Here is a 26,530-nt window from a genome sequence, read left to right on the forward strand (position 1 = left end):
CAGCACCTCCCTGCCCCTGCAAAGAGCTGGAAAGTGAAACTCTTTCTTGTTGGAACATCATCTTTAACGCATAGATCAAAATCAAGAAAAAAAAAATGTAACTAAAATTGTCCTAATTTATTCACCCTACTATCCAAAATGTGAAGCTACACGAAACACCACACAGCAGGAAACAATTGCCTGTCTCACCTCCTCTCTCCCTTCCCAGCTGCCTGCTGCTGCCACTTGCCTCATGTTAACATCAGCCCAGAACAAACCCAGTTCGTAGGTAGCTGCCTACTGTCTCAATGAATTGAACTGACTCAGTGAAGCTTTAATAAATGTAAAAAGCAGCAGAACAGCACAGCGGAGAGGAGGGACAAGAAGACAGGAGCGGTTAATTAGATTGAAATAACAGCAACAGCTGCTAATTAAAACTATTTATTGCTAGTTATATGACCACACTGTTAGCCACCATGCTGCTAAACCAAAAGCGTGCAGTAAGTGCTCATTGGAGCTGTGCTTTTTAATAATTTATTAGTGGACAAAACCTACATTAAAATGAGGAGTCAGATGGCATATCGATACTATGAAAGACATTTTGGGGTTGAGCTCAAAATAAGCATTGTGAATCCAGTCAAAGTTATACTTAGGAGAAATCCAAACTCAGAAACGCAAGGTATCTAAAGAACAGTTTTCTGTCCTCTAATACCACTGCAATAAATAAACGATTAAAACATTTCAGAAGACATGATTCAAGAGGGAGATAGATGCATGGTATACTTTATTACTTTTTTATTTCACAGCACCCATAAGATTTCAGCTCAATGCTACATACACATTTAGAGTTTGATAATAACACTGGATACTAGATAATCTGTCCTTTTAGAAAAAAAAAAGAAAATGAACAAGTGAAATGTATCTAGATCTGCAGACAGAATGAAAGAAGAGAAAGGCAGTGAACATAGTAAGCAAAGGACCCTGGAAACCTTTATGAAGCAGCAGAAACCATTACGAGAAAAAAGTCAGAGGGAGCAGAAATGGCAATTCAGGAGTGCTGTGAAACAAGGTGATAAAAGTAACGTTGCATCTCCAGAAATCAACATTATTATTTGCATTCTGAACATGCTTGAATCTTAATTAGGGGCTCATAACCTTTCTACAGTAGCCAAGAAACATCTTGGCATGAAATTAATATATTTTAAAATCCTATAATTATTTCTTGTTTCACCTGCTAGCATTTGCAGAGAAGTTGGAACGTAAGCACACGTTCATGCAATTGTAGGCAAGAAAAGACAACATTTTCATCATTCTTTTATGTTACTGGACATATGGTTATACATATACATATGGTTAGATGTATAGCTAAAGGTATATTTCTGCCCTATTTGCTAAGCTGTGAAATTATGTGTATGTTTAAAAATGATACCAGATATTAAATAGTGAGAAATCGTTCTCCAAATTTCCCTTGTATACAACTTCAAAAGGAACCTTTACCAAATTTTCAAGCTCAGAATTCTTGAATCTTATTTTGATCTGTTCACTAATGAACAGCTTTCTTTACTGGGGTGTCTCAAAATGAAGAACAAAACCTTTAAAGGGTTGAGCATTATTATCCAGTACAAGTAATATTTTGCAACCTCTGTGTCAGAAAATAACTGCAAGATCAGAACAAGACTGACTTTCAGCCAGTGTTAGACACCCAGTTCCCACTTGTGTCCTTCAGAATTGCCCTTCTAGTACTTAAATATCAAACAAAAGTTTAAAACTTTCAACAACTTCCACTAAAATACTTTCAAAGTCGCTGAGTCAGTTGGGTTTTTGGAGAAACATAGCTACTATGTTTGCAATAGTTGGCACTGAACAGTGGCAAACAAGAAATGGAAATCTTACTTCACTGTCGCCTGGCCATGCCCTGGCACCACAGGACAAGAGAAGAAATGTTTTGGCCCCATAAGTGCTTCAGGTGCTCCTAGACGTGATAAGCAAGAGTTCAGCTGGTGCCAAACAGCAAGAATCCAGTCTATGATCTTGCACACGGGATCACATGGAGGGGGTACTTTGCCTCTGAACTGCAGAGAGAAAAGATGTTTGACATAAGACCTCTGCTGCACACACTTTCCTTGACACCCCAAGGCGGCTTTTTCCTGGCGTTACAAAATCAGCAACAGTCAAAAACTGGTCAAACCTTTTTATGGAGTATATTGAAGTCTTGTTGTATTAAAACTTATTTCTTCACTATATTTCAAAAGATATCTCCCTACCAATAAATTGACATGCCTGTACTTTCTTGTGGGAAACAGACACAAATTTGGCAGCAGTGCTTTTTCTATGATGTTTAAGGTTAGGATTACAAGAGATACCTACCATATCCTACACAATATACATGATATAAGTAAGGCATATAAAGAACATACGATCACACTGAACAGGAACGTTCTCAGTGGATTTCTCTACTGATTTCAGATTTAGTAGCAAGGAAGGTAAGATGCCTTCCTCTAAGACTTACATTTTTTTAGTATGTCTTGTTGAAGGCGAATCATTTGGTGCCAGAAATATCTATTTAATCTGACTCCAGATTACAGCCTTCATCATCCTAATCCTAGGATTATCCTCTGGAGCCATCTGAATTAGAGGAAGCATTAAAAGATGCACTAGGGATAGTGTTTGCCAGCACTGAAGACAGAGCTTCTTGACAGAATCTACAGGTGAACAGAAAGTTAATGTAGAAAAACATTTAAACTGTTCCCATATATCATAATAGTCCAAAGTATGGGGAAAAGAGCTTTTCATCTGAAAACATGAATATTAAGGCACAAACAAGGTATCAGAATACAGAGCAAGGATCTTTGAAATAGTCTGTTGTTCAAACAATAAATGTGCTTTTGCTTTCCGTTAAGATTGTTATAACAGATTAATCCTTTTGTTTTTAACTTTGGAATCCACTATTTTAAGCCCCATACCAATGGCATTTGAATTTGCACATGGCACATGTATGTATCAAAAAAATAAGAAAGTAATAGCACACTGGGCATTTTTATTCATTATTTAGTTAGGGAAGGTACAGGAAGACACACGGCTTTTTTCCTCCAAAAAGCCACCATCTGCATATATGCTTTAGAGAAAATAATGAGATTACTACAGAAATTCTGTTCAAATTCAGTCAGAGGTAGGAACCTATTACATTGTTAAACTCTAACCTATGAGCCTAAGGATTGCTTTTAAGCTTAAACAAAATAACCTAAAAATGACATCTGTTACGCAATGCTGCAAGATCTGGTAGCCAAAGCAGTTTGGCAGAGTAAGCTTGATTCAGCTTTGTCTGCAAACAAGTCAGAATACCACTGCTTTGGCAACTGTCCGCATTGCTGTGCTTCCTGGCCTTGTGCTCAGTCAAAGACAGTCCTTCTCATTGATGTTGAATGATTTATGATCAAAGCGCTTCCGTCCTTTTATAAAGGGGCTTAGATCACTAGATATTCTCCAGTGCAGACTTGAGAATGCAAACTCGCTCCTCAAGAGGAGGGAGGTGGATTCTGCTACATACTTCCATTGCACTGTCCTCTGGCCTATACTTCATTCCAGTGCCGTACCGTATCTGCAAGATAACAGCTTCAACCAGCCCACTTACTTGCCTACAGACAACTGCTACCCTCCCCATCCTTTGCCAGGATTTTGGAAACCATTCATACCTTCAACCAGACAATGACTCATAATGGTTCCAGCTTACTATGTCTGTAGGGACTCAAAAGATTTAAAGCACATAGGGAAAAAAGGAAATGTTTCACATAGAAAAAAGTACTTATAAATAACTATGCACCTGAAAAAAGTAACAGAATCATTTAGGTGGGAAAAGACCTTCGAGATCATCAAGTCCAACTGTTAACCCAGCACTGCAAGTCTACCAGTAAGTGATGCCCCTAAGCACCGCAACTACGCATTTTTTAAACACCTCCAGGGACGATGATTCCACCACCTCCCTGGGCAGCCTGTTCCAATGCTTGACCACCCTTTCAGTGAAGAAATTTTTCCTAATATGTAATCTAAACCTCCCCTGGTGCAACTTAAGACTGTTTCCTCTTCTCCCGTTACTTGTAGTCTGGGAGGAAAGCCCAACATCCACCTGCCTATAACCTCCTTTCAGGCAGCTGTAGAGAGCAATAAGTTCCCCCCTGAGCCTCCTCTTCTCCAGACTAAACAGGGTGGTCAACCAGCACCCCCAGGTCCTTCCCCACCAGGCAGCTTTCCAGCCGCTCTGCCCCAAGCCTGTAGCGCTGTGTGGGGTTGGTGTGACCCAAGTGCAGGAGCCGGTACTTTTACTTTTCTTTGTTGAACCTCCAACAATTGGCCTTGGCCCATCGATCCAGCCTGAGCAGATCCCTCTGCAGAGCCTTCCTGCCCTCAAGGAGATCAATGCTTGCCGCCCCCCCATCTTGGCGTCACCTGCAAATTTACTGAGGGTGCACTCGATCTCCTTGTCCACAGCGTTGATAAAGACATTAAACAGAACTGGTCCCAGTACTGAGCCCTGGGGAACACCACTGTGACCAGCCACCAGCTGGAAGTAACTCCATTCACTACCACTCTTTGGGCTTGGCCACCCAGCCAGCTTTTTATCCAGTGTAGAGAAGTAATCTCTTTAAGAGTTTCATTGATACATTTCACATGATTCTTTTTTTATATTCTGTATTTCTGTTCTTGCTATTAAAGAATACCTACAAATGTTTTTAAATTTCCTCATTATAGTAACTGAAGCGTTCAGTTACCACACATTTCCTCTTTAGGATCTCTTTGAATCAGTAAGCTTTTATAGATGAGAACTGTGGCACAGGGTACAGGAGATGACATCCCCAGGGATAACCAAGATACATACAGCTGAACACTCAGAAATGACAGTGGGTCTGTTGTTCCAGACCAGGACTCTTTACTACTGACAGTTTTTTGCTATTCCTAGAACAATCTCCCTTTTTAAGCCTGTTCAAAATTCTGCTGCCAAGATTATTTCCCTTTGCAGCTGTTTCGATCAAACTCCCCCTCCCAACATCTAACACTCCCTGACGTCTGCAATAGCTGCTATCACACTGGAGTGTTCTTCTTCCAAATAACTTTCAAAATTCCACAATTCTGCTTTTGCCCACATCTTTCATTTCATTTCCCATCCTCCATTTATTTATTCAAGTTAAAACAGACTTCCCATCCTTATTCTCTTTTGGACTTTTTTTTTGCAGCTTCAGCAGGCATACTGGCTCAAAACAACTTCCCGACTGATATATTTTCACCCCTCTTTCCTCTTTAAGTTGAAAATCATGAAAACTCTTTTTGCTGCTTAAAACATAAGACATTACACACGGGATATATAACTATTTCATTTCAGATATATAGAATAAATTCCTCAAGAAAGGGATTTTACGTTCGCTGAACAGATTTTTACTATCACACTCACACAGAAGATAAAATAAATTATTGAAGGACGTTTTCATACAGTGGATAAGCAGGTATCCACAGTATCATTATTTGCAGCCATCCTGTGTGTTTATGCTGATCAGCCACAGCTGCACACCTTCCTGTAAGAGGCCAAGCACAACATTTACAGATACAGAGCTCCCAGAAATGAAAGCTTTTTTCCTGAAACAACCTAGTTATCTGCTCAGCTTTTGACATTACCATCGTATGTATTTGACAGATGTGGTGAAGAACAAAATCACTGAAGCCAATTCAAGTTCTTACCTTGTTTATAACTTTTCTTCTTAAAAACCTTTGAAGCAAGCCACGCATTGGTTCCCCATCCCACCTAAGTTGAACCCAACGGAAATGCTGCTGAACCAGCAGGTCAGAGCCATGAAGATGACACTTTGCAATTGTCCCCAGCAAAAAGCAGTTCTCATGAAAGTAAAAGGCACCAGAAACTCCATTTGCTAAAAATGAACCATAAAACTTTTTACTGAAATAACCAAAGCTCTGACACAATTTCATATAAAAGCAAGAAGTGACATAATTAGAAAGAAAAAAACACCATCAATTAGCCTCAAAACACACTGTACTTTGTTAAGAACAACTCTTCGTAATAAAATACAAAACAATTTAAATTGTAAATGTACAAACATTACATTATTCTACTGTTCCCTGTCTGCCATGCATTATAATACAACTGTACTGTAGTAAAAACATTTCTCCATCCCAAATTCTTTAAATACCTCTTTGAATAGTGCAAGGATTTTCCGAACTCCGATTCTCAAGAGGTGCCAGAAAATCTCCTAGTAATTCAGATAAAGAAGCTCTCTCCAGATTTTCTAAAATCACAATGGTTGTCTTGCTTACAGGAGGCTGTTTAACTGGGACCAGACAAGCTGAAAGATAAAAATCCCATTAACGTCTACTTATGAAAATTTACTTTTATTTATGTATACAGCTTGTACTGCTACTAATGCAATAAAGGGTTTTTTACAATTTTTTTTTAATTTTTCCTTTTAACTTGCTCACAGAAGCAGACAGACTGTATAGTATGGTCAAAACTGTAAGCATAAAAATCAAATGATGGGAAGAATATCATACTGTACAATAAGAAAAAAAAAAAGCTATTATCAAAATAAATTCCTGAAACGGCTATAATAGTATCTTCATATATAGGAAGGATTTCAGCACACTGAAAATAAATGCAACAGGAAAGATAGCAAAGACCTCTGAAAACATTTCTTTCATTTGCTGTAATACATTTTAAACTTCTAACATGTATTCTTTATACCATGTAGTGAAAAAAGGATTCAGAATATTTCACGTTTATAAAAAACTAATTATTTGTTTGCTACTATCCTCTGTTCAAAACTTCCTCCAATATCTTTAAGAATCACTCAAACAATCAGAGCTAGTTTGAGGCACAAACAGTAGCATCTGAACCTAACAGGCATTAAAATAATATATATCTTTATCTCCTATTTTCACATTTCATATCTTTTCCTTCATTTTTCCTGATTTTAACATCTTATTGCCTAAAAAAGATACAGCCTTTGGAAGGGTTCCTCTAACACTAAATCCCAGATGAATGCTTCTGTAATACAAATACTCAACAAAACACTTGTCTTGAGTATATCGTGCCTTGCATTGTTTCAGAACTTTTTGAAGGTGGTGCTAAAGATGGTCTTTAAGGAATATGATGAGTGATAGAGCAAAACTTAGAGCAACTGACTGCAGGGGGTGATGGCTATTTATTTCCGATTTCCTGAATATTACTGCCCTGTTCTACTAAGAGGATATAGCTGGACAGCAGGGAGGACAGGTACCTCCTCCGTGTCTGACGGAACCATTTAGAGAGAGGAGGAGAGTGCCCTCCTAAGAGAGGACACGTGGCAGAACAATGGGGCAAGAAGCGGGCAGAAAAATGAGACGCAACCAGCAGCACGATGCTGAAATGCAAGCACAAAGTGTTAAGAGCGTGTGGCTGACAGAGTAAAGCATCCAAAAGAAGCAGCTTTCCTAAGAGACAGTGGCTAGTAAACAAACCAGACTATGAATGACTCTCGCCTGCAGGTCAAACACCAAAGCCTAGCTGACTTGTGACTAAATGGTCTCTTCTTCTCCCCCAGCAGTGTGATGGCACTGAAAATGACATGTGGGAATAATCACTGGCACCAGCTATCCTCCGAACTGTGAGCAGGATTTCCTGGGAGAAAAAAACCCAACCTGACATAGATGAAAATACACTGGAAAGTATGCTAACCAACAGAACGGAGCACCCTTCTGCACACCACTGTACGAGCCTGTGGGGTGGCTCTGCTTTTGTTCATGAGCATGGATGTTGTCAGAGGGCACTGTGCAGTTTACTGCAATCAAGAAAGCCAATGAAAGCGACAGGACGAAAGCATACTTGGAGAATAGGATCCACACTGCAAGCGCACAGCAGGTAGTAAGACTGAATGCTGTCTTCTAACTGAACTGTAGTTTTTCTATTAATAAGTTAGTAATTCTAGTTTGTTTGAATAAAACATTTGCTTTGGAGATTCAAATTCCTCTTGGTGTTTCTGATCTGACCATACTGAGAAGGAAAAAGGTAGGGGCTGATCCTCTCAAAGCTCTGTCTGTCTCAAAGTTTCATCATGGCAGCACATGAGAATGTATCCAGAGGCACTGCACTAATAAAATTGAAACTGATGAAGTTTCAAATGCCTAAAGCCCAGCTTCTTTCAGTATGGAAAGTGAAATGTGAAAATCAAAGCTCCTGAAACACAAGGTTATTCCAAGCAGTAATGACATTTATCACATTTATTTTTAATGTGAATCACCATATTGAATGAGAGGTAAACTTAAAATCCTAGAGCTGTAGAAGAGACCACGATAATAAAAGAGAAAAGCCCAACATTTTTGGATGCAAACAGGGTCTTGCTACCAAGGTTAGATTCAAGCTATATTGCCAGTTGTCATCAACAGAAAAAACCCAAAACCTAAACACTCATGAAACAGAAATGGAAAAAAAAAAAATAGAAGAAAGCTGCAAAGGGGTGAAAGCAGCTACCTGAGAACTGCCTGCAAAGGACAAAACTTGTATCTGAGCCAAAATTAATTTGAACAGTACCAAAAAGAAGGAAGCACCATATCACCCTTCAGGCTCTTATTATTGTATGTGTAATATTATATACAATATATAAAATAAAATAGCAATAATAGTATATAGCAATATTATGTACTATATTATCACTCTATGGTTAACACTACAGCAAAATAAAAGAAATCAGAGTTTGAATGCGTGAGTATGGGCAAAACGCAGCCCCCAACCTGCCCAAGAAGAAGCCCTCCACAGAAAACACCACTTTTTCCTTCACTTTTAGCACTATTCTATTTGTTGCTTTTTATGACTTCCTTCACTTCTGACTGACCCATGTGGCCCCATTCTTCTGCTTTTGTACTTAATTTGCCCATTTTTACCATCATTCATCTTTGGCTACTTTGTCCTTTTTTCACTCTTACCAATTAGTCATCGTGAATTTGCACAATACAGCCTGCTGACCACTTTGAGAATACTTCATTGTGAAGCACCCAAGTAACAGGACTTTAAGCCACCTACAGTTATTCACCTCGATGAAAAATTTGTTCTGCACACACCGACACACACACGCACACATGCACACACACACATGCACTCGCGTGCCTGCCCAGGTGATAAAATATGGCTCAGACCCACACATAAGTATCTAGCAAACAAGCATATGTCAAAAGCAAGTGGTCTGACTTTTAAAGAACTCTTTTACTGTTCCTTTTATTCCCAGAAATGAAATAGTTATAGCTTCCCTTCTCCTGTATTTGTTAAAAACCCACAACCATTACAACAGCTACAATAAAGCAACAATAGACGTTCATTTCTGATGTGCTAGATCTGAAGCACAACAATCAACTTTTAAAGGCTCACAAACAAAGGGAAAAAGAAATGAGACAGAAAAAAATATTAAGAACTATTAATTTTACTTAAATGGCATGAACTTTTGATAGAGCTCCCTATTGGACTGTCATACACAGTTCTACCACAGTGTAGACTCTTACCATTATTTCCGAAGCACCTGGAAAACTATGTCTTCTGTCAAAACATGCCACCCACCATGCAAAATTTTTTAATGTATTTCTTTACTTTGTACCATTAAAACATTTCCTACAAATCATCAAAATCAGTCCTGCTGAAATAACCTTACCACTACTGATGAACAGTTCTGCAAGCTGCTCCTTGGAGAAATCAGCATCCACTTCAACTTTAATGATTTCACATGTGGATCCTGCAGCAACTTGCTTTTGCTGTGTTGAAAATTTATAGATTTGGTGAAATAGTGCAAACTCTAATTTCTGAACTAATTTACTTTATACGTTTGTGTTAATACCTTCATGCAGGCCGCTATCTGATATGCTATATAGTCTTGCAAACTTCCTTCTGGACCATGGAAAATGACATTACGGTACTGTTCAACCTACAGACAGACAATAAATGATTCTTGAAAGTTCAGACTTGGATTATTTTTTTTAACCTAGATGAGACAACCAGCACCTAACAGACAAAGTTATTTGTTTTGCACTACAGGAGCTGAATAATCCTTACTACAGCAGTTTCACAATAGGCAATATTTGCATACAATATCTTGGAATTACGTTGATAAATTTATATCCTACCTTGTAAAACTACATGAAAAAATATTTTGTCATTATAACAATCACCAAAAAATGAAAAAGTAATGTAGGAAGGATGAGTTGAGGAGTCACAAATATTTTCTTGATTTTGAATTAAAACTGAAAAACCAGAATGATTTTAAAATCATCAGACTAGTTTAAATCACTGCTAACTTAAGGATGTAGTTTAAGGACTTTATTTCCAGTTGAAATGGGATCATGTTCTCAATACAGCAGAATAAAAATCATCTGTCTTAACTGTAAAATTACATTAGCACTAAAAAGTCAGTAAGGGAACACACTCATATCGTTGTGCACTATTGTTGAATACAGCAGAAACCTATGGCATGTAGCTGTTCTTATAACAACATAAAACATGTTATAAAAACAAAACAAAAACACAACAGCAAGGACACAGCAGAAATTATGCAATTTTAAACTAATGCTGATTTTATTAGTAATGTTAAAACAAATTATGTATGAAAGTTAACTCATATTATCCAACTATCCTTACATTACGAGGTATTAAATAAATTGTAAGAGTTACAGCACAGATAGAGATATATAAGCTAATAATAAAAATCATACCTCAAATAATTCTGATTTACTTTCCCCTCAAAAAGTGGAATGAAATAACTTTAGAAAGAAATTTAGAAAGAACAAAGACATAACAGAGCTTTTAATATATTTTCTTAAGCAGTTCAGTTAATCAGGTGGCAGCTTTTTAAAGAAGGAAGTTAATGCCCTCATGTGACTTAAATTCTTGGGATACGATCTAGTGGGAACTTTATCTTTAAAATAACAGCTTTCATGCTGTTCCATTTTTTAGAAGTCTTGACATTCTTTCACAGCGTAGAAGATAATTTTTTTTAGTCAATGCTATTACAGAAATATTTTCATGTATAAACAGCATGCAGAGAGAAAGTAGCTTAGTACCTACCAGGCGGAGGTAATTCTGAAGTGTCTGAAGATGTATCATAGATGCGTAAGTCACACTATTTAGGCAGCCTTCTTGAGGTCCTTTAAAAAAAGATACACAAATAACTTTTCTAAATCTCTCATGTTTATAAGCATGTATGATGGATACATATGCTTTTCATGCAATATCCTACAGCGATCTCCTAAAATTACAGGCTATGCCAATTAAAATGGTGAAGAAATGAAAGGTGTTTATCTACCAACACAGATTCACAGGTATCCATAACATAAGTAAAACGGATACTACTATTTAATTGGAAAAGGTAGTAGGGCTTTTATGTGCCAGCATATTTTCTAAATGTTGTAGACCCTTTCAAATCTAGTTAAAAAAAATAACTGGATATATTAATTGGATATGATCTGAGGATGAAGCAACACTGAAGAACAAAACCAGTAGCAAATGATTCTCAAATTATGTGTTATATATACATGGTGCGACTTAACATTCAAACCTAAAAAATATGAATTGAAAATTACCAAACAAAAACACTGTGATATGCTCAGCTCTGTTGTTCTTCAAAAAGTCCCATGGTGGCTGGGAAAAAATCTGACCTGTTGACCACGAAATGTTTCCTGTTACGAAGAAAAAATGAGAGAGATGGTTCCTGTATATATATATTGTGTCCTATGCTCAAGCATATTCACTTGCTTACAAAGATTTTGTGCACATACTGACAAATCTGACAAACAAACCAGTCCCATGTACTAAATCGTACTATTATTTGATACATGACTGAGGATACTAATGTTTCCTGCCAACTGAGACACAGATTTAATAGCTAGCTTGTCTTTACATCTTTACGTGTAAAATAAAGTAAAATAAGGTTACTTGCCCACTCTGATTTGAATTGGGCTTTTTTGGGGTGGTGGACAGGTGGAAGGGGATTTAAGATGAAGCACATGAATTTTCAGAATCCTATGCAACTGTTACTACCACCACTGCATTTTGGCCAATTTCTCATCATTTTAAAGATTCTTCTGGTTTGCTTTGATAAGTGAAGTTACATAAAACAGGAGCAGTTCTGTTCTACCTATGCTAATGATTTATGGTCTGGATTTACTGTACATTCTGGATGTCTGTAAAGACATAGTGTGGGCTTTACTTTAAATTGTTTTGTTTCACCTGTAGGAGTACTAAATTGAGTAAAAGACTAATTAACATAGGGCCTCATGGTCCCCAATATGATATTACAGTGCTTAATGAATTGTACCATACACATAGCTAAAAGTAAAGAATGCTTTCATGCCAGCGCTGTTCAGAGTTTCATAGCTAGTACTGGTCTTTCTTAGTCTAAGCTTTAAAAGATCCAGAAATCTAAAGCTATTTTTTATCTCACTTACAAGATTTCAGCAATTCAAGAAAACCCCAAATTTTTGCTTTTCTTATTACACCAATATTGATACCTAGTTTGACAGATAATATACTGCTTGCACTGAGGCCAATGTTGGATTCTGCAGCACTATTAAATGACAGCTCTTCTAGGCTCCTCCATCCATCAGAAGCAATTGCTTGGAAGTGGTTTGTCACTGCCTGACTCACTGCTTTTGAAAAATCATCCCATGATGTTTGTTTGCGGATATTTAAAGCACATATTGTGTTTTCTGTATCAAATTCCTCTGTACCACAGTGGGCTGGTTCAATGCCACTGACTGAAATCCTTACAGGTACATTGAGAGCATCTGTTGAAAAACAGAAATAAAGAATGAGAAAATCTGTAAAACTCAATTAAAAAAATCCATTTATTAAAGACCAATAACATTCAATATTGCAAAGGAAAGCTACAAAATAACTCCCACTACAGAAAAGCAAATGTTAAAAAGCAGCACAGACCACTAAAAAAATCAAAGCTGTGATGAAAAACAAACAACATTTCTTTTTTTACTTTACAAAAAAATTATTATTACGCTTAAATAACAGGAAACAAGAGAAAACTTACTTAATCTTTTATTTCCTCTTTACAGACTAATTTTTTATAAATTAAGACAGATGGTAGGTTGTGTCTTAATGTTTTAGATTATTGTGGTTGTGCACATTTTTATTGTCAATGCAGAAAGGAATTTTCTGGCTTTTGTGCACAAATGGAAAACACAGTTAGCTGAATCAAATGTCTTTAAGTAAAATCCTAAGAGCCAAGACAGAAAAGTCACTTGGAAGTCTATCTTTGATTTACTATAGAATAAACTGACAAAACATATAAAAAAGAAAGTAGGAAATTTCTATGCATATTCTAGAAACAAAATTAATTTAATGATTATATTTTAAATCTTGCTCTGAAAAATGGAATACAACTCAACAGAAGCAGCAGTCTAATATAAAACATTTAGATGACTCAAGGTGAAAATGAAACTGCCTTCTAACTAATGCCAAAACAATACTTTTTGGAAATTATCCCTGAAATTAAAAATAAGTGCACCACAAAAAAAAAAAAAATATCAGATTATGAAATCTTGCAACATGATTTTAGTTTTGCTTTTGAGTTCAGAAGCTAAATCTTAAGCTGATAGAAACCAATGAAGCTTTTCTAATGTCAGAAAAAAGTCTGTTTTAAATCCAGTAGCCTACCATAGGGAAAAGATTACTCAAAGGCATCCTTCAGATGTGGGATTGTGAGCAATGTATCAAAGGCTTGCCCTTCTGAAGGCTGGACCTCAGGGAAATGAGCAATGACTATAAGAAATACAGAGTTCTCTACACGGAATCAGGCCCCTAGGACAGAGGTACAGCATATGCCTCAATTTCAGCGCATGTGACCTCTACAGCACAGCTGGCAGTCATGGCTCAGATCTGCTGGAGGACATCCTCCTGTCCTACATGCATGGAACACCCTACAGCAGAAACCTTCCTGGACTGTGAGGAAGGTAGAGGATAGTACATACGCAGCTTACCCCAACGCAGCCTTGCCTTGTTACGGTGTATACCCAGATGAAACTCTTGTTTCCAAGCTTCCACAGATCAGATATTGGCGGGGGTGAAGAATTAATTATGATGGCATTGATGTTATCTACAGGCTTAACAAATGAAACAGAAGAGAAAAGGAGTCCAAAGGTTCTGACCTGACCTGACAAAAGCAGCCGAATTCATGATAAGCCTGATCAGAGAAACAAGGTACTAAGACTGATGAAAATACTACAAGCATCAATTTAACAGGCTACAGATTAAGCCATCAGTAACTGGCTTCAGTCTGATAAAGAAGTAGACCCCAGAGGAATTTCTAATAGAAAGTGAGTTGTGTTCCTCTCTGCACCAACAGTAAAATGACAAGAACATAGATACTCTGCTAGCTGAAGAGGAAAATCAGAAGAAGCACACACAAAGCTTCCCTAATTTGTTGATAATCAATGACCTTGACTACCCACAACACAAACACCAAAAAAGTGAATAAATATGAAGCGTCCAAATCTACAAAGAAATACTTCTGAGTATGCAGAGAAACAGAAAACACAGAACTTGCAAGTTCTAACTCAAGAAATACACAGTTCAGCCTGGTTTACTGATTTTTGAGAAAACTTAGAGAAGGAAGATGACAGGTTCCAACAGAAGAACAACCTTCTAACAGAAGTTATAAATGTTGGAAAAAAGAAGTTCTTTCATGTTGTCTGTAAGACTTTTTTTGAAGAATAAAAAAAGCAATTCCCTCAACAAGAAACAAATTACAAATAAAACTATGCTCTAAAAAGAGATTCAGACAGGAATAGATGATTGCCTTGGCCTAAGAAATTTGACAACTATCCACCATCAAGTGATTGTTCTGCAAGAATTTGAAGGAAAGATAAGAGGAGGATTATAGCTCTGGAAAAAGTAATTACTAATATTAAACTCAGAAATTTTAGGAGAATATAGATGTTTTCACATGTACAATATACACCATCTTTTCAAACGGTTTAAAAAGAAAGACCTAAGTCATTTAATAACCTCCAACAAAATTTTATCATACACTCTTACAAAATCTGGAGAGTAGAAACTTGTTTGGTTTTTGTGGTGCCAAAAAAGTGACGACTGCTATTTTCATATTTCTCATTTTTGTCCCATGAGCTCTTTACTAAAAGCATTTTTATATAGTGCTGATAGCATTTACTTACTTAAGTTTTCTAGGAGATGTTTGCAATCATCAGTAGCAACATCATGCAATGTTCGATTACACTTATCTTTTCTCTCAGCCTCTAGTCCACCATGGCTACAAAGGATTTCTAGACAGTTCTGCAAAGTAAGAACTGCATTATTTACTTGTACATTTGCTGCATTAAAGTGTTCTATCAATATGCAGTTAGACTACTAAATGAAATTCTTACACATGTATTTCCAAAGATAGTCAGCTATGGAGTTTTCGTATATAAGCATCCAAATGATGTTCCTCACAGAGTTGAAAACCAGAAGTAAAAATGTTTTATAGCAGACTTGAAAGTCTCAAATCAAGATTCTGAAAAAGCAGAACATATGCTGCCAGGCTTCTACAGTCTTCAAGCCTCAAGTGCTGATCAGTTGAATTGAGAAATTCTTAACATCTGCCCACTAGTTTAGGTATTCACGTAAGGAAACATGCCCAGCTACGCATCCTGTTTTGAACATCTTGGCTTCAATGTTCAGTCAACACTAGAAAAGCAATTCTAAAGCTTAACACAGACTCATTAATGAATCTATTCAGATGGCAATCCATAAAATCAATTTTAACTTTGCAATTCACCAAGTACAAGTTCCCATTGTGCCTGACATCTGAATGGGACACAGCAAAAGAAAAACACTAATTTCAAAATCACCTTGCAAGCCTCTTCTTTGGCAGGTAAATCTGAATTTGTGCAAGCATAGTAACAATGCATAGAAATAAAAATGCATTTCTATTAAACTCAGAAGACAAACATTTTGTGGATGCCAACATGATGTCCTCTTAAAATTCAAAGACTTTAAAAAAGTCAACAAAAGCTCAAGAAAAGCAAAAAATCATTAAAATTCATTAAAAAGAAGCTACTAGCAGATACATTTGTATTGGTACAATCATACTGTAACATAAAAAAATCCAATTTTATAGATCCTTCCAAACTAGCAGGAGAAAAAAATGCCCTCACAAAATTACATTCAAACATCGATTGATCAGTGATCAGAAGACCGATGGAGCAACAATACGGGTGGCCTTCATGAAACCTTTGTCATCCTCAAACATGCCTTTCAAGGACAGATAGCCATATTAGAATTAGACACCACCAAAAATTACATTAGTTAATACTGTATTGAAAACCTCTGAGGTTTAGATAGTAGGGAAACGAGACCCTGAAAACACAGAGAAGCAGCTATTAAGTATTTGGACTCAGCACAGTGGCTTGTTGCAGGTTTGGCTACTGGTTTCAATTTTGTAGCTGTTCTAACAGAAAGACTTTTGTCAGTATATCTGGTACTCTTAACGCCTTTCATAAACATAACAGTCATTTCAAGCTGTATTTCCCTGTGAGATGAAATTTTACCAGATTGTGGCTCCAGCACTTGTAAGAAACTCTTAAAAATCAATTAGCTCACTAACTTTGCCAGAAGAAAATAGACCAGAAAAAAAAAAGGAGCATAGTTTCTTGCCAGGTTAGTAAGTTAACTCTTGTCTCTCAAATGGGTGCAATGAATGGCAAAGTCAGCAGAAGGCAAAGGACCGAACCGTGAGGCTGAAAGTGAGAAGAGGGAAGAAACAAGTAGAAGAGAACAAAGAAATGAGGCTTATTCCCTTAGTAAAATGGGAAGTTTTGTTGGTTCTGTTGCCTATGAAACAGCAGCCAAGATGCCACAGCTTAATTCATGTGTAAAGAATGGCACCTACCAATCTCAGAGAAGGGTGAAAGTGCCAGCACTGTTTATATGCGACTATTATATAGTGTCATGAATGACATGCAGTGCAGATAAAGGATTAGAGAATGAAGTATTAACAGTGCTTGAAGATGGCTATTAAGCTTTCTTTAGCTTTTTCATATCTCAAACATCTCAAGTCAATAAATGCATCTTAATCAAATACAATTGTACAAAATCTCTGCAGCACTGAAACCAGGAATCTGACTGCCAGCTGTATATTGCCTTCATCACCTAAAAGAATAACTTCAACCCTCGACAGAGACATTATTGAACAGCTGACTTGGAATGTGCTCAGAGACTCAAAACTGAGCTATTCACGATAGGTATGTCTGAAGACTTCCAGCGCCAGAGCCTTCAGAGAGAACAACTAGCTGAAGCCCCTCTTAGTAAATAAAAGCTAGCTTCCAATGTCCTGAGGATTATATTATTGCAGAAAGAATCAACATACCGCATGCTATTTAGGTATTTGCAGACTATAACAAATACCTTAAACTCCATCTCAAATTAGATGAGTGGATACTGAAATAAGAGTCTATTCCTGCCTAACAGACATTGGTCACGGAATCCAGACTCTGTAATGCAAAATGCTGAGTGATCGGTGGCTAGTCTCTAAAAAAAATAGTTTAATAAACTGAATCTTAAATTTGTGTATATTTTGAATTTATCATAGTAAATTTATCAGGAAAAAAAGCAAATATAATAATAGATATTGAATTAAGCATGCAATCACAAGCTGATTTTCATAGTCTTGGACTGTATTTTCCTAAAATTCACTCTCTTCTGGGTTTAGTATCCCCTATTTTCTCCCCGGGTAAAAGTTTCACAGTTGTGACTGACAGCTGTCATTAAAAAAATAATAATCCTTTAAACAGTCAGTGTTAGAAGTTTAAAGCTCCTGATACCAAATACTTCAAGTAATATTCATTTTCCAGAAATCTTCATGTTTATTATCAGTAAGAGCTGTCAGGTCATTCTCCATGTCATCAGTTATCCCACCCCCCAAAAAACTTACTCGCTGCCTGCTAAAAAGATTGCCCCAAACAACAAATTGAACAATGTGTTATGGCACAAATCTAATCCTTAAATTTCTTTCTCTTCCCTCCTTCCCTCTGGAAAAATCCTTTATAGCTAAATCGTCTCTAACTGTAACAAGAAACTATGTTCCACTAATAAGTACATGACACCCAATGAGTTGGCATTTAGGATAGGATTCACCTTGCCTTAACTTTGAAAAACTGAATCTCAGGTAATCATGTTTTGTCTTTTTATTGTCATCCCAAAAGAAATAGACACCTAAATATGACACTTCACTCCATTTGACACCTAACTTCTAGGGTGAATTGTCCACTAGAAATACCTCTCTCTCTCTGTTAAATCAATTGTGACAATAAACTAGATAACAAACTTATATTTGACATCTAAGTTTTAGTTCTTCAAAGATAAGAAAGGATTATCTTGCCTAAATTCTATCAGGTTACTGTAACTTGTTCACACAGACTGACCTTAAAGCCTTTTGATGCTGCTATGTGGGCAGCAGTCCAACCCTCTTTGTCAGCATGGTTGATGAGATCTGCAGAAATAACAGGCTTTATGCTACTGCCATAGTTGTCTTCTCGCTTCTCCAAATCAAAGTAGTCTAAATTAGTCTCTGCATCAGTCAAAGGGTTCCCATTGTTTGGCTTTCCATAGTACATAAGGAGCTTGAGACTGTCAACATTACCAGAATCCACTGCTGCGTGAATTGGTGACCAGCCATCCTAAAAAAAAAAAAAAAAGCAGAAAGCACACTCCAACCAAATGCATAGAAAAATGTTTGCAGAACTTACATCAGCAATGAATCTGAATGGAAAGCTTTGCCTGGAAATTAAAAAGTTAAGCAAGAGTGATATAATAATCCTTTGGGAAAACAGTTGCTCATATGTGTCTGAGGTGGAAGAAAGAGAGGGAAGAAAATGTAACAGAAAGAAAATTTTACAGCTTGCTCCAAGGACAGTCCAACAGAGACTTCAATAATTTTTGGGAGAGTCTAAGTGATATAGGACTTACATGCTGTTAATAAACTGTTTTCTTATCATGTACCAAACTACCATGGATTCTATCAATAATTTGTTTAATGTTGCATTAATCGATTTAGCAGTCAGGTATTTTCATGGTTTTGACATCACAACTTTCTCTCATTTAAGTCAAATATATTTACGTTCCAAATCCAAAATAAATGAATCAAAAAATTTCACTATAAGAGAGGAGCAGAATGTATTGTGAAGCTAATAGTCATTGTGCTGTGTTTCTGGAAAGCCTACAACCAACATTTATTGTAATATTTGCATCAAAGTCTTAAGAAAAACTTCAGGAAAGCACCTGAAAAAGGCAACACCTAGATGTTCATTTTGAGGCAGTCCTCCTCCTTTTCTCCTGTAGATAATTCTTCTTCCCCATATTCTCCCATTTATGATATGTGAGACTTTAAAATACTGGCTGACAAATTTGGGGGTGGGGATCCACTCAAGGACAACAATAAAGCACCCTAACATTCCCTATCTCCACTTCTCCACCTTAAAAATAAGTCAAAACAGAAGAGTCCTGCTTTGCAAATCCAGTGCTGAAGAAAAGTCTGCAGCAAACTGCAGGTGGAATCTGAAATATTTAAAATTATATCGAAGTCACATAATTTCAGAGATTTTTAGACAATACACAGCTTTAAAAAAAACAGAAACTATAATGAAAAGAACAAAATATTATTTCAAATTACATGGTTTATTGCAGCTTTGAAGAAAACTTTAACTAAATGTTTAATGTAAATATCTCCTACCTGTTTGCAGTTATTCAGTACTACACAAGGCACTTTAACTTTACAAATTATTTTAACTTACACTGGTTTTGACTGTTCGATCTGCTCCACCTTCCAACAATAGCTTAATACAATTGCTATTTCCATTTTTACAGGCCAGGTACAAAGGTGTCTGTCCTCTTTCAGCAGCATGGTTAATATCAGCCTGATACATGATTAATAATTCTGCACACCTACAGCAAACAATAAGGTAGTAAAATCATCTTCTGTTAAACATCCAAAACCTCTTTATAACTTACACCATTTAAATGTTTTTTTTTTATAAAGTACTGATTTGATAGACACAGATCTACCTGTGATTTTATCCATCCCATAGTATAAGGTATAATTTCACACACAGGTATAACCACAGAAAATCAGGTTACTTTAAACCCATAAGTCTTAAACTACCATAGCTGCATTTAAAAACTGTGAATGTAAAAAATTTAATTTCAGAAGGCTAATAAAAACCTGATGGCAGCTGCTTAAGAAAAACCTTCAGCTGAGAAAAAAAGGAACATTGATTTTCAATGACTGATCATTGATTTTTCTGATATTTAAAATAGTTTTAAAAAGAAAAGGGAAAAAAAAGGACGAATGCTAGCTTTAGATATCAACAAAAGGGACACCGGTCTAAGGGAGTAACTTGGTGGGGACAACAAACCAGCTATGGCACTACCTACCACTCACATCCCTGAACGGAGGCTGCTCCAGAAGGATGGCTTGGGTTGTGCTGGTAACAGCTGCTGCATTAGGGAGGACAGAAGATGAGGCAGAGCGCTGCAGAGTGACTCACTAGAGACCAGCATTTATTGGATCCATTACATGGATCCAAGATCCTGTACTTCCTGCAGTAGATCCAGTTTTCTTTCCAGTTCTTGTGCCAGGGTTGGCCCCCTTTCCCTTCCCAAACCTGGCTTTTCAACGACTCTAAAGACTTTAGAAAAATCTTGATGCCAGTCTATTACCTCTGCAGTTCAAACAAGTGCTACAAAGATAATTCCATATCTCTCTGGCTCAATATTTATCACCCCATAAAAATAGAAGGATATCAACAAGGAAGCCTCAAAGCAATTAATGTAATGCCAAATAACTACTGGTTAGGAGATCATACTATAACAAAGAGGATGACTAAATATTTAAAACAATGTAAAGGTATATATAAGTATGTAAGAAATCACAAATTAAAAAAATCACAAGTATTTTTTTTTGTTAGACAATCAATCAAGTTCAAGATAAAATGCAGTTTTAGAAGACAGTAAAACAGATAACACTAATATGAATTACTCAGCTGTGCTTTCTGAAAATGATCAACAGAAAAAATACGAATAAAAGTAATGCTCTACCTTATCAAATGTCGAACATGTACCCTAACCATACAGTCACAAAAATCATCTTAAGATGGGCTCATAACAAGACAACTCCATAGAGCAAGTCAGACTGAGTTTTAAGTCTGCTATGTTAAAAATACCTGTTTTGTTGTTTTGCATTCTATTTAATGATCCTGGAAATACTATATTGACTTTCGACCTCAAGATCAGGTAAGGTCAACCCAGCCTGGCCTTTTTTGCTTTGAAAGTTTCTCCTAAGAGCATTTTCTGAATTGGTGGTATTACTGAAGAGTCTCAAAAAACTATACTTTTTTTTTTTTTTTCCTTCTGACTATGTAACTAGGGCTGGAACAACAGTATTGTCTCAGTTCAGGAATAAAATTAATGAACACGTCACAGGGGACTGGCTAGCAAATCTAGCACATACAAGTACTGGGTAATTGATAGTTTAGTGCTCATTAACACCAGATTCTCAGTGCTGTAGTACAACACAGACTACGCCACACAATGCTTGAAAGGGGACAGACTGTACTACTGCCCAAATTCTGCCTATAAGAAATTTTCTGAGCCAGAACTTTGAAGTGATCAAGAAATCAAAGATCCTGAAGCATTCGTTGTATCCTACATATTTTTTGTCGACCTCGCTATTATTCCATGCTCCCTTTTAAAATTCAGGTTTTGTTTAGTAGCTAAAAAAAGTGAAAGCATGAAAAGTGTTTAAGGATATCATACTACATAGGTAACTCTAAGGGAAAAAGAATATAAAGTCTGCAACATCATAACACAGCAGATGATATATAGCAAAGTACCGTGAGGGTAAGTCAGAGAAATAAACAGCTGCCTATTTAAACAAAGTCCAAGATACTTATGTTAGCAGAAGAATATGAAGAGTATATTTTTGGTTTGCCTTGTCAAGTCACATGTACTTTTTACAGATTTTAGGTAAAACACCAAAACATTTAACTTATATGTTTATTTTTGTGCTGAAAACACTTAGTGAGAATCTGCTACCTCTGGATTAAGACTTCCAGTAAAAGATGCCCGTTGGCTGATAAGCTTGAAGTCTTCCAAGAAGTGGCAAAAATTTTTGATGATCCTTATATACTCATGGAAGACCATGAGAAGGACAGGGATCCCGCTCTTCCTCATTGGGTCAGGGCCTATCACAGTATGATAACATTCAAAGACTGAGCCCTATATGTTACTGTATCAGAGTAAAAATACTAAAATGCAGCATTAAAAGAATAAAAAAACTAAAAGATAATCAAACCCAAAGATAACATAAAATGAAGGTGAAGTCTGTAGTACAGATTCCTAGTCATGCTGTTGAAGACTTTCTCCATTTGTAAAATCATTTTATCTAGGAAAGGATGCTCTGGAAGAGGTTATCTAATGGTTGTTGCCAACTTTCAGCTCTGTTTCCTATGGTTTTATGGTACACAGCAAAGCTGCAGAGCAGAAACACATCATCAGCCTTCAGCTCTTCTGACGAAAAGAGGAAAAGGGAGGAAAAAAATCAATCATCTAGGTGAACTGTTCTGTACTGGTTCTCAGTATAAAAAAAGAATAAAGTATTTTCTAATCATGCTGTCAAAAAACACCAATCTTTATAATGTTAGGAGCTTCAAAAGTAAAAGGAAATTACTTTAACTACATTTTGAGAAAATGTTCTAGAAATATCCTTTGACTCATAATTTTCTGTTTTTCAAATCTACTTAAACCTTAAAAAATGTTTTGTTGTTTAAAGTATCCCATTCTATATCACTCAGGAGAATGTTCAGACAAATGTTCTTTTGTCACTGAACATGATAGTTTTCTGTGCTTCAAAAAAAATCAGTGCAAAAATAATTTTTCCTCCTTCCTCTGTTAATCCTGTATCATGGTTGATAATATGAAGAAAATTAAGAAATTCAAAGGTATGATGCCCACATAGACCAGTATCATACTGTGATTACTAAGAATACATGTGTGTTCAGCAACCTGAAGAGCTGCAATGGGAAACAAAACAAATGAAAAAAATTAAAACCAGAATGGCATATGAATATGAGTTTTAGTAGCTGCTTTCAATAAATGACAGCTAAATGAATTTGGACCTAAGAATGCAAAAGTAATGTAATGAAAAAAGTATATAATATAATGTAAAGAGAATATAAAATTCTGTAATAGTTGACAGGCAAAATCTCAAGACTTCACTTACTTGACATGTCCCTGAGCAACTGCTGAACACAAGGGTGTAAAGCCATTTTTATCAGCAGCATCCACTTGCGCTTCTGCAGTCAGCAGCAATCTCACACAATCTATAAATTCAGCAAAAACATAGACTGATACAACAAAAACAAGTGCTTAAAACTACCAGAAGTTAAAAACTTCTCAAGGGGTAACAGCAGCCAGTCTTTTTCACTATACACCATACACCTTGGGGAACCAAAGCAGAAGGTCCGGAAGTAGTTTGCAGGAGAGAGGTGAGAACAGACTCCCTGGGGCACCACCACTCTTGCAAAAAGGGCTTGGATTGGGTTCTACCGGGATCCAAATATGTGCCCATCACTGGCAACTCCCACAGGGTTAGGTAACATACCTACGAAGTGGGGTATTCAAAGTATCCAGCAGCCTCTAAAGGCAGCACAGTCCCACTGGCAGTCATGTGACGCATCCCAAATACGATGGCCACAGGAGAGATGCTCACAAGCTACACGTAACTCAGGCAGCACACTGGCCAGTCTTCTTTTTAGGACACTTTGACTTAGGATTGCAATGACAAATAAGATAAGCTGACAAACTCAAACCTCCCCAAACCATTCCCATTCATATATTTCCAAAACGACATGCTAAAAATAGTACCAGTTTGATTCCATCATCCTACAGCTAAATTAAGATCATTAATTACACAGTAATTAGACTGCTTTTCATCCACAAATTGGAATATCGTTTGATGCAATTAAGTTTGAAGAAATACCTAACCTGCTTTATATTCTTGAAATTCAAACCAAAATAAAACAAGTCTTTTGTAGCTGAAACTACTACTTTGAAAATAAGCTCAGCTGGGGCACCAGGTATAAACTCCCGAGTTGATTTCTGAGCACGCTTAGTGCACTCTGTTCCAGCCCTCTGTAACGTCCTGGAGCCCAGCTTTGCTACTGAAGCTTATTTCTAGATATCAGAAACATAATATTTAGAATTACTGAGAAACCTGACTACCCTGAACCATTCCTGAATGTATTTACTCCTGTTACAATTCTTTCAAATATTAATACAGATGTTGTGGAGTTGATCAAATAAATGATTTAACATTAAGAAAGAAGATTTTAAAACACTATAAATTATTATAATGTAAATTAAGAGTCTTAAATTTTTAAGTAAGTAATCTGATCTGAAATGTCTTTTTAAAAAAAAAAAATTAAAAATTGGTTTTCAGTATAAGCTACCAGGACTTCATCTGTAATAATTTTTTTAAAATCATAGAGAAGCTTTCAGTTAACTAACTAACCTAGTATTTCCACTTGTAAGATAATACCAATTAAAATCAAATTATATTTTCAATCACTTTGTAACAGAAAAAATACTCTGCTAACAGTGACATTTTTTTCCCCTCTTTCCATTGTCAATCCCAGTCTTATATTAGACAATTAACTTGAAAGTACAGATTCCTGTTTGACAACCTGGAATACTTTTACAGTTTATGAAGGATGTTGAAAAAAATTTTCTTCTAGCAGTTTCAAGTATTTGACTAGAATACTCTTTGGTTTCTTTATAAAGCATATGTTAGCCATGCAAAAGCCATGAAGAACACACAGAACAAGACCACCTTTCTAGAAAGGTATGGTTAACTCATAATTATTGATTGGCAGATCATTCAGGTGGTAGCTTATCTATGTGGAAATACTGTTTCTGATGAAGATCACTGTAAAGAGCTGTTTATTCTCAGGGACAGGTGCAAGCATGAGGAAATACAGCTACTTTCACAAGGCGTACCACGTGAGCGAGTAAGCTCTACATGACCTGTTCTGGTGGCGTACCAAGTAAAAAAAGCAATTATCTCCAAGAAGCCTGGGTCCTCTGGATGGACTTTTGAATGGGATTTGGAGAAGGGCAATTTGGGTCAGTCCAGACTCATTAACTCTGGTTCACTGCTGTCTGCCACAGAAGTGATCAGCAGTGGAGAGGACCGGGCGAAAGGGCAGGCACAAGACAGACATTGATGCTGTCACTCAGTTCCAACGTTTTGGTCAAAGCAAAAGCAAAACATGGAAGCGTATTAGCACAAACACCTGGAGACTTTACTGCTCTCGACCACAGCTGGGTAGTTAGTTCTTCCAGAGTGCTGGCAAACACCATGCAGATACATCCAGTGGCTCGGCAGAGCTGACTCCATGTAGCTGTATGTCTCTGCACCTCACTCCTTTCTACTTCCCACATCATTCCAGTTTTTCCTATCAATCAGGGCGCCACAGCCTCCAAATACTCAGGACAGAAGAGAATTGATTATACCATAAATGCATATGATTAGCACATAGCTGAGTCCAAAAGATATTATTATTCTCTTCACATCTCAGTTTCAGGAATTCTTATTATTTCACTCTGTCAGTCACCTCGTGTGTGGCAGAGAATGGTCAGGATCAGCAACACAATACAGACAAGCAGATATATTAGCTACGTGAACTACTCTACATGTTACCAAGTGCATAACAGGCTGAAGTGGCTCCTGCTTTGTTAATGGATCAAATCAAGGCGGCCTGACAAAACGATCTGCTCAGCTATCCCAATCTAGTAGTTAAAACAGAAAATGAACAGCTTCCTCATGTCCATTCAAACACGACAAAAGTATTTAGCATATATTTTTAGGGTTGAAGTTCTGCATTTCAGACATGCAGAACTGGGGATTGTGCGTGCAGGAAACAAAGCAGCTGCTATGAGCTTCACACGCTCGAAAAACCCTCAGCTGCAGCTCTCAAAAGGCAACTGTTGAGGAACAGGAAGGCTGCGTGTTTTGCAAATAGGACAGAATAGGAAAGAATATTTGAGTGCTCTCTTCTCTTGTGTAACTCAATTTTCTCTATAGACTGGGCTGAAAGCATGTAACAGCTGCTGCCACCAGGCTGGTTACAATGTGCTCTACCATTCTCTAGTTACCTATACATCTCAAATACTGTATTTCTTCACTGAAAATGTGTGGAGATCAATCATTTTCCACTCTTTCCAGACTCTCTGCAACATGCTGTTTGTTTCTGAAGGGAGGTACTCATTATGCTGACTCTTAACGAGTCTAGATCTACTCTTTTCTTCTGGCCAACTGTTTCCCAGGAGAAATCAGAAAATCTGGTTAGTTGACTTAGAAGAAAAAAGGGTTCTTGAAATCTCCAAATCTATTTAGTCACTAACTCCAGGTTGAAAGTATTCTCAATAAATTAAATCATGATGCAATCACCCACCAGGGTAGGCTTATGTGTTAAG

At 36.8% G+C, this 26,530-nt stretch overlaps 1 protein-coding gene across 1 annotated transcript in view; it reads right to left on the minus strand.

Moving 5' to 3' along the window:
- The window catches only part of CTTNBP2 (cortactin binding protein 2), a 90,873-nt gene that overhangs the window by 13,044 nt on the left and 51,299 nt on the right, over positions 1 to 26,530 (minus strand). The window contains exons 6-17 of the mRNA XM_055712329.1: positions 23,277 to 23,376; positions 19,792 to 19,942; positions 18,424 to 18,678; positions 15,178 to 15,295; positions 12,502 to 12,777; positions 11,575 to 11,670; positions 11,060 to 11,139; positions 9,837 to 9,923; positions 9,654 to 9,753; positions 6,174 to 6,326; positions 5,707 to 5,894; positions 1,873 to 2,051 (exon numbers count right to left, since the gene is read on the minus strand). Of these exons, the coding sequence (XP_055568304.1) occupies positions 1,873 to 2,051; positions 5,707 to 5,894; positions 6,174 to 6,326; positions 9,654 to 9,753; positions 9,837 to 9,923; positions 11,060 to 11,139; positions 11,575 to 11,670; positions 12,502 to 12,777; positions 15,178 to 15,295; positions 18,424 to 18,678; positions 19,792 to 19,942; positions 23,277 to 23,376 (1,783 nt within the window). The remainder of the gene's footprint in view (positions 1 to 1,872; positions 2,052 to 5,706; positions 5,895 to 6,173; positions 6,327 to 9,653; positions 9,754 to 9,836; positions 9,924 to 11,059; positions 11,140 to 11,574; positions 11,671 to 12,501; positions 12,778 to 15,177; positions 15,296 to 18,423; positions 18,679 to 19,791; positions 19,943 to 23,276; positions 23,377 to 26,530) is intronic.

Source organism: Falco cherrug, chromosome 5 (assembly GCF_023634085.1).
Source record: "Falco cherrug isolate bFalChe1 chromosome 5, bFalChe1.pri, whole genome shotgun sequence".
Lineage (NCBI taxonomy): Eukaryota > Metazoa > Chordata > Aves > Falconiformes > Falconidae > Falco > Falco cherrug.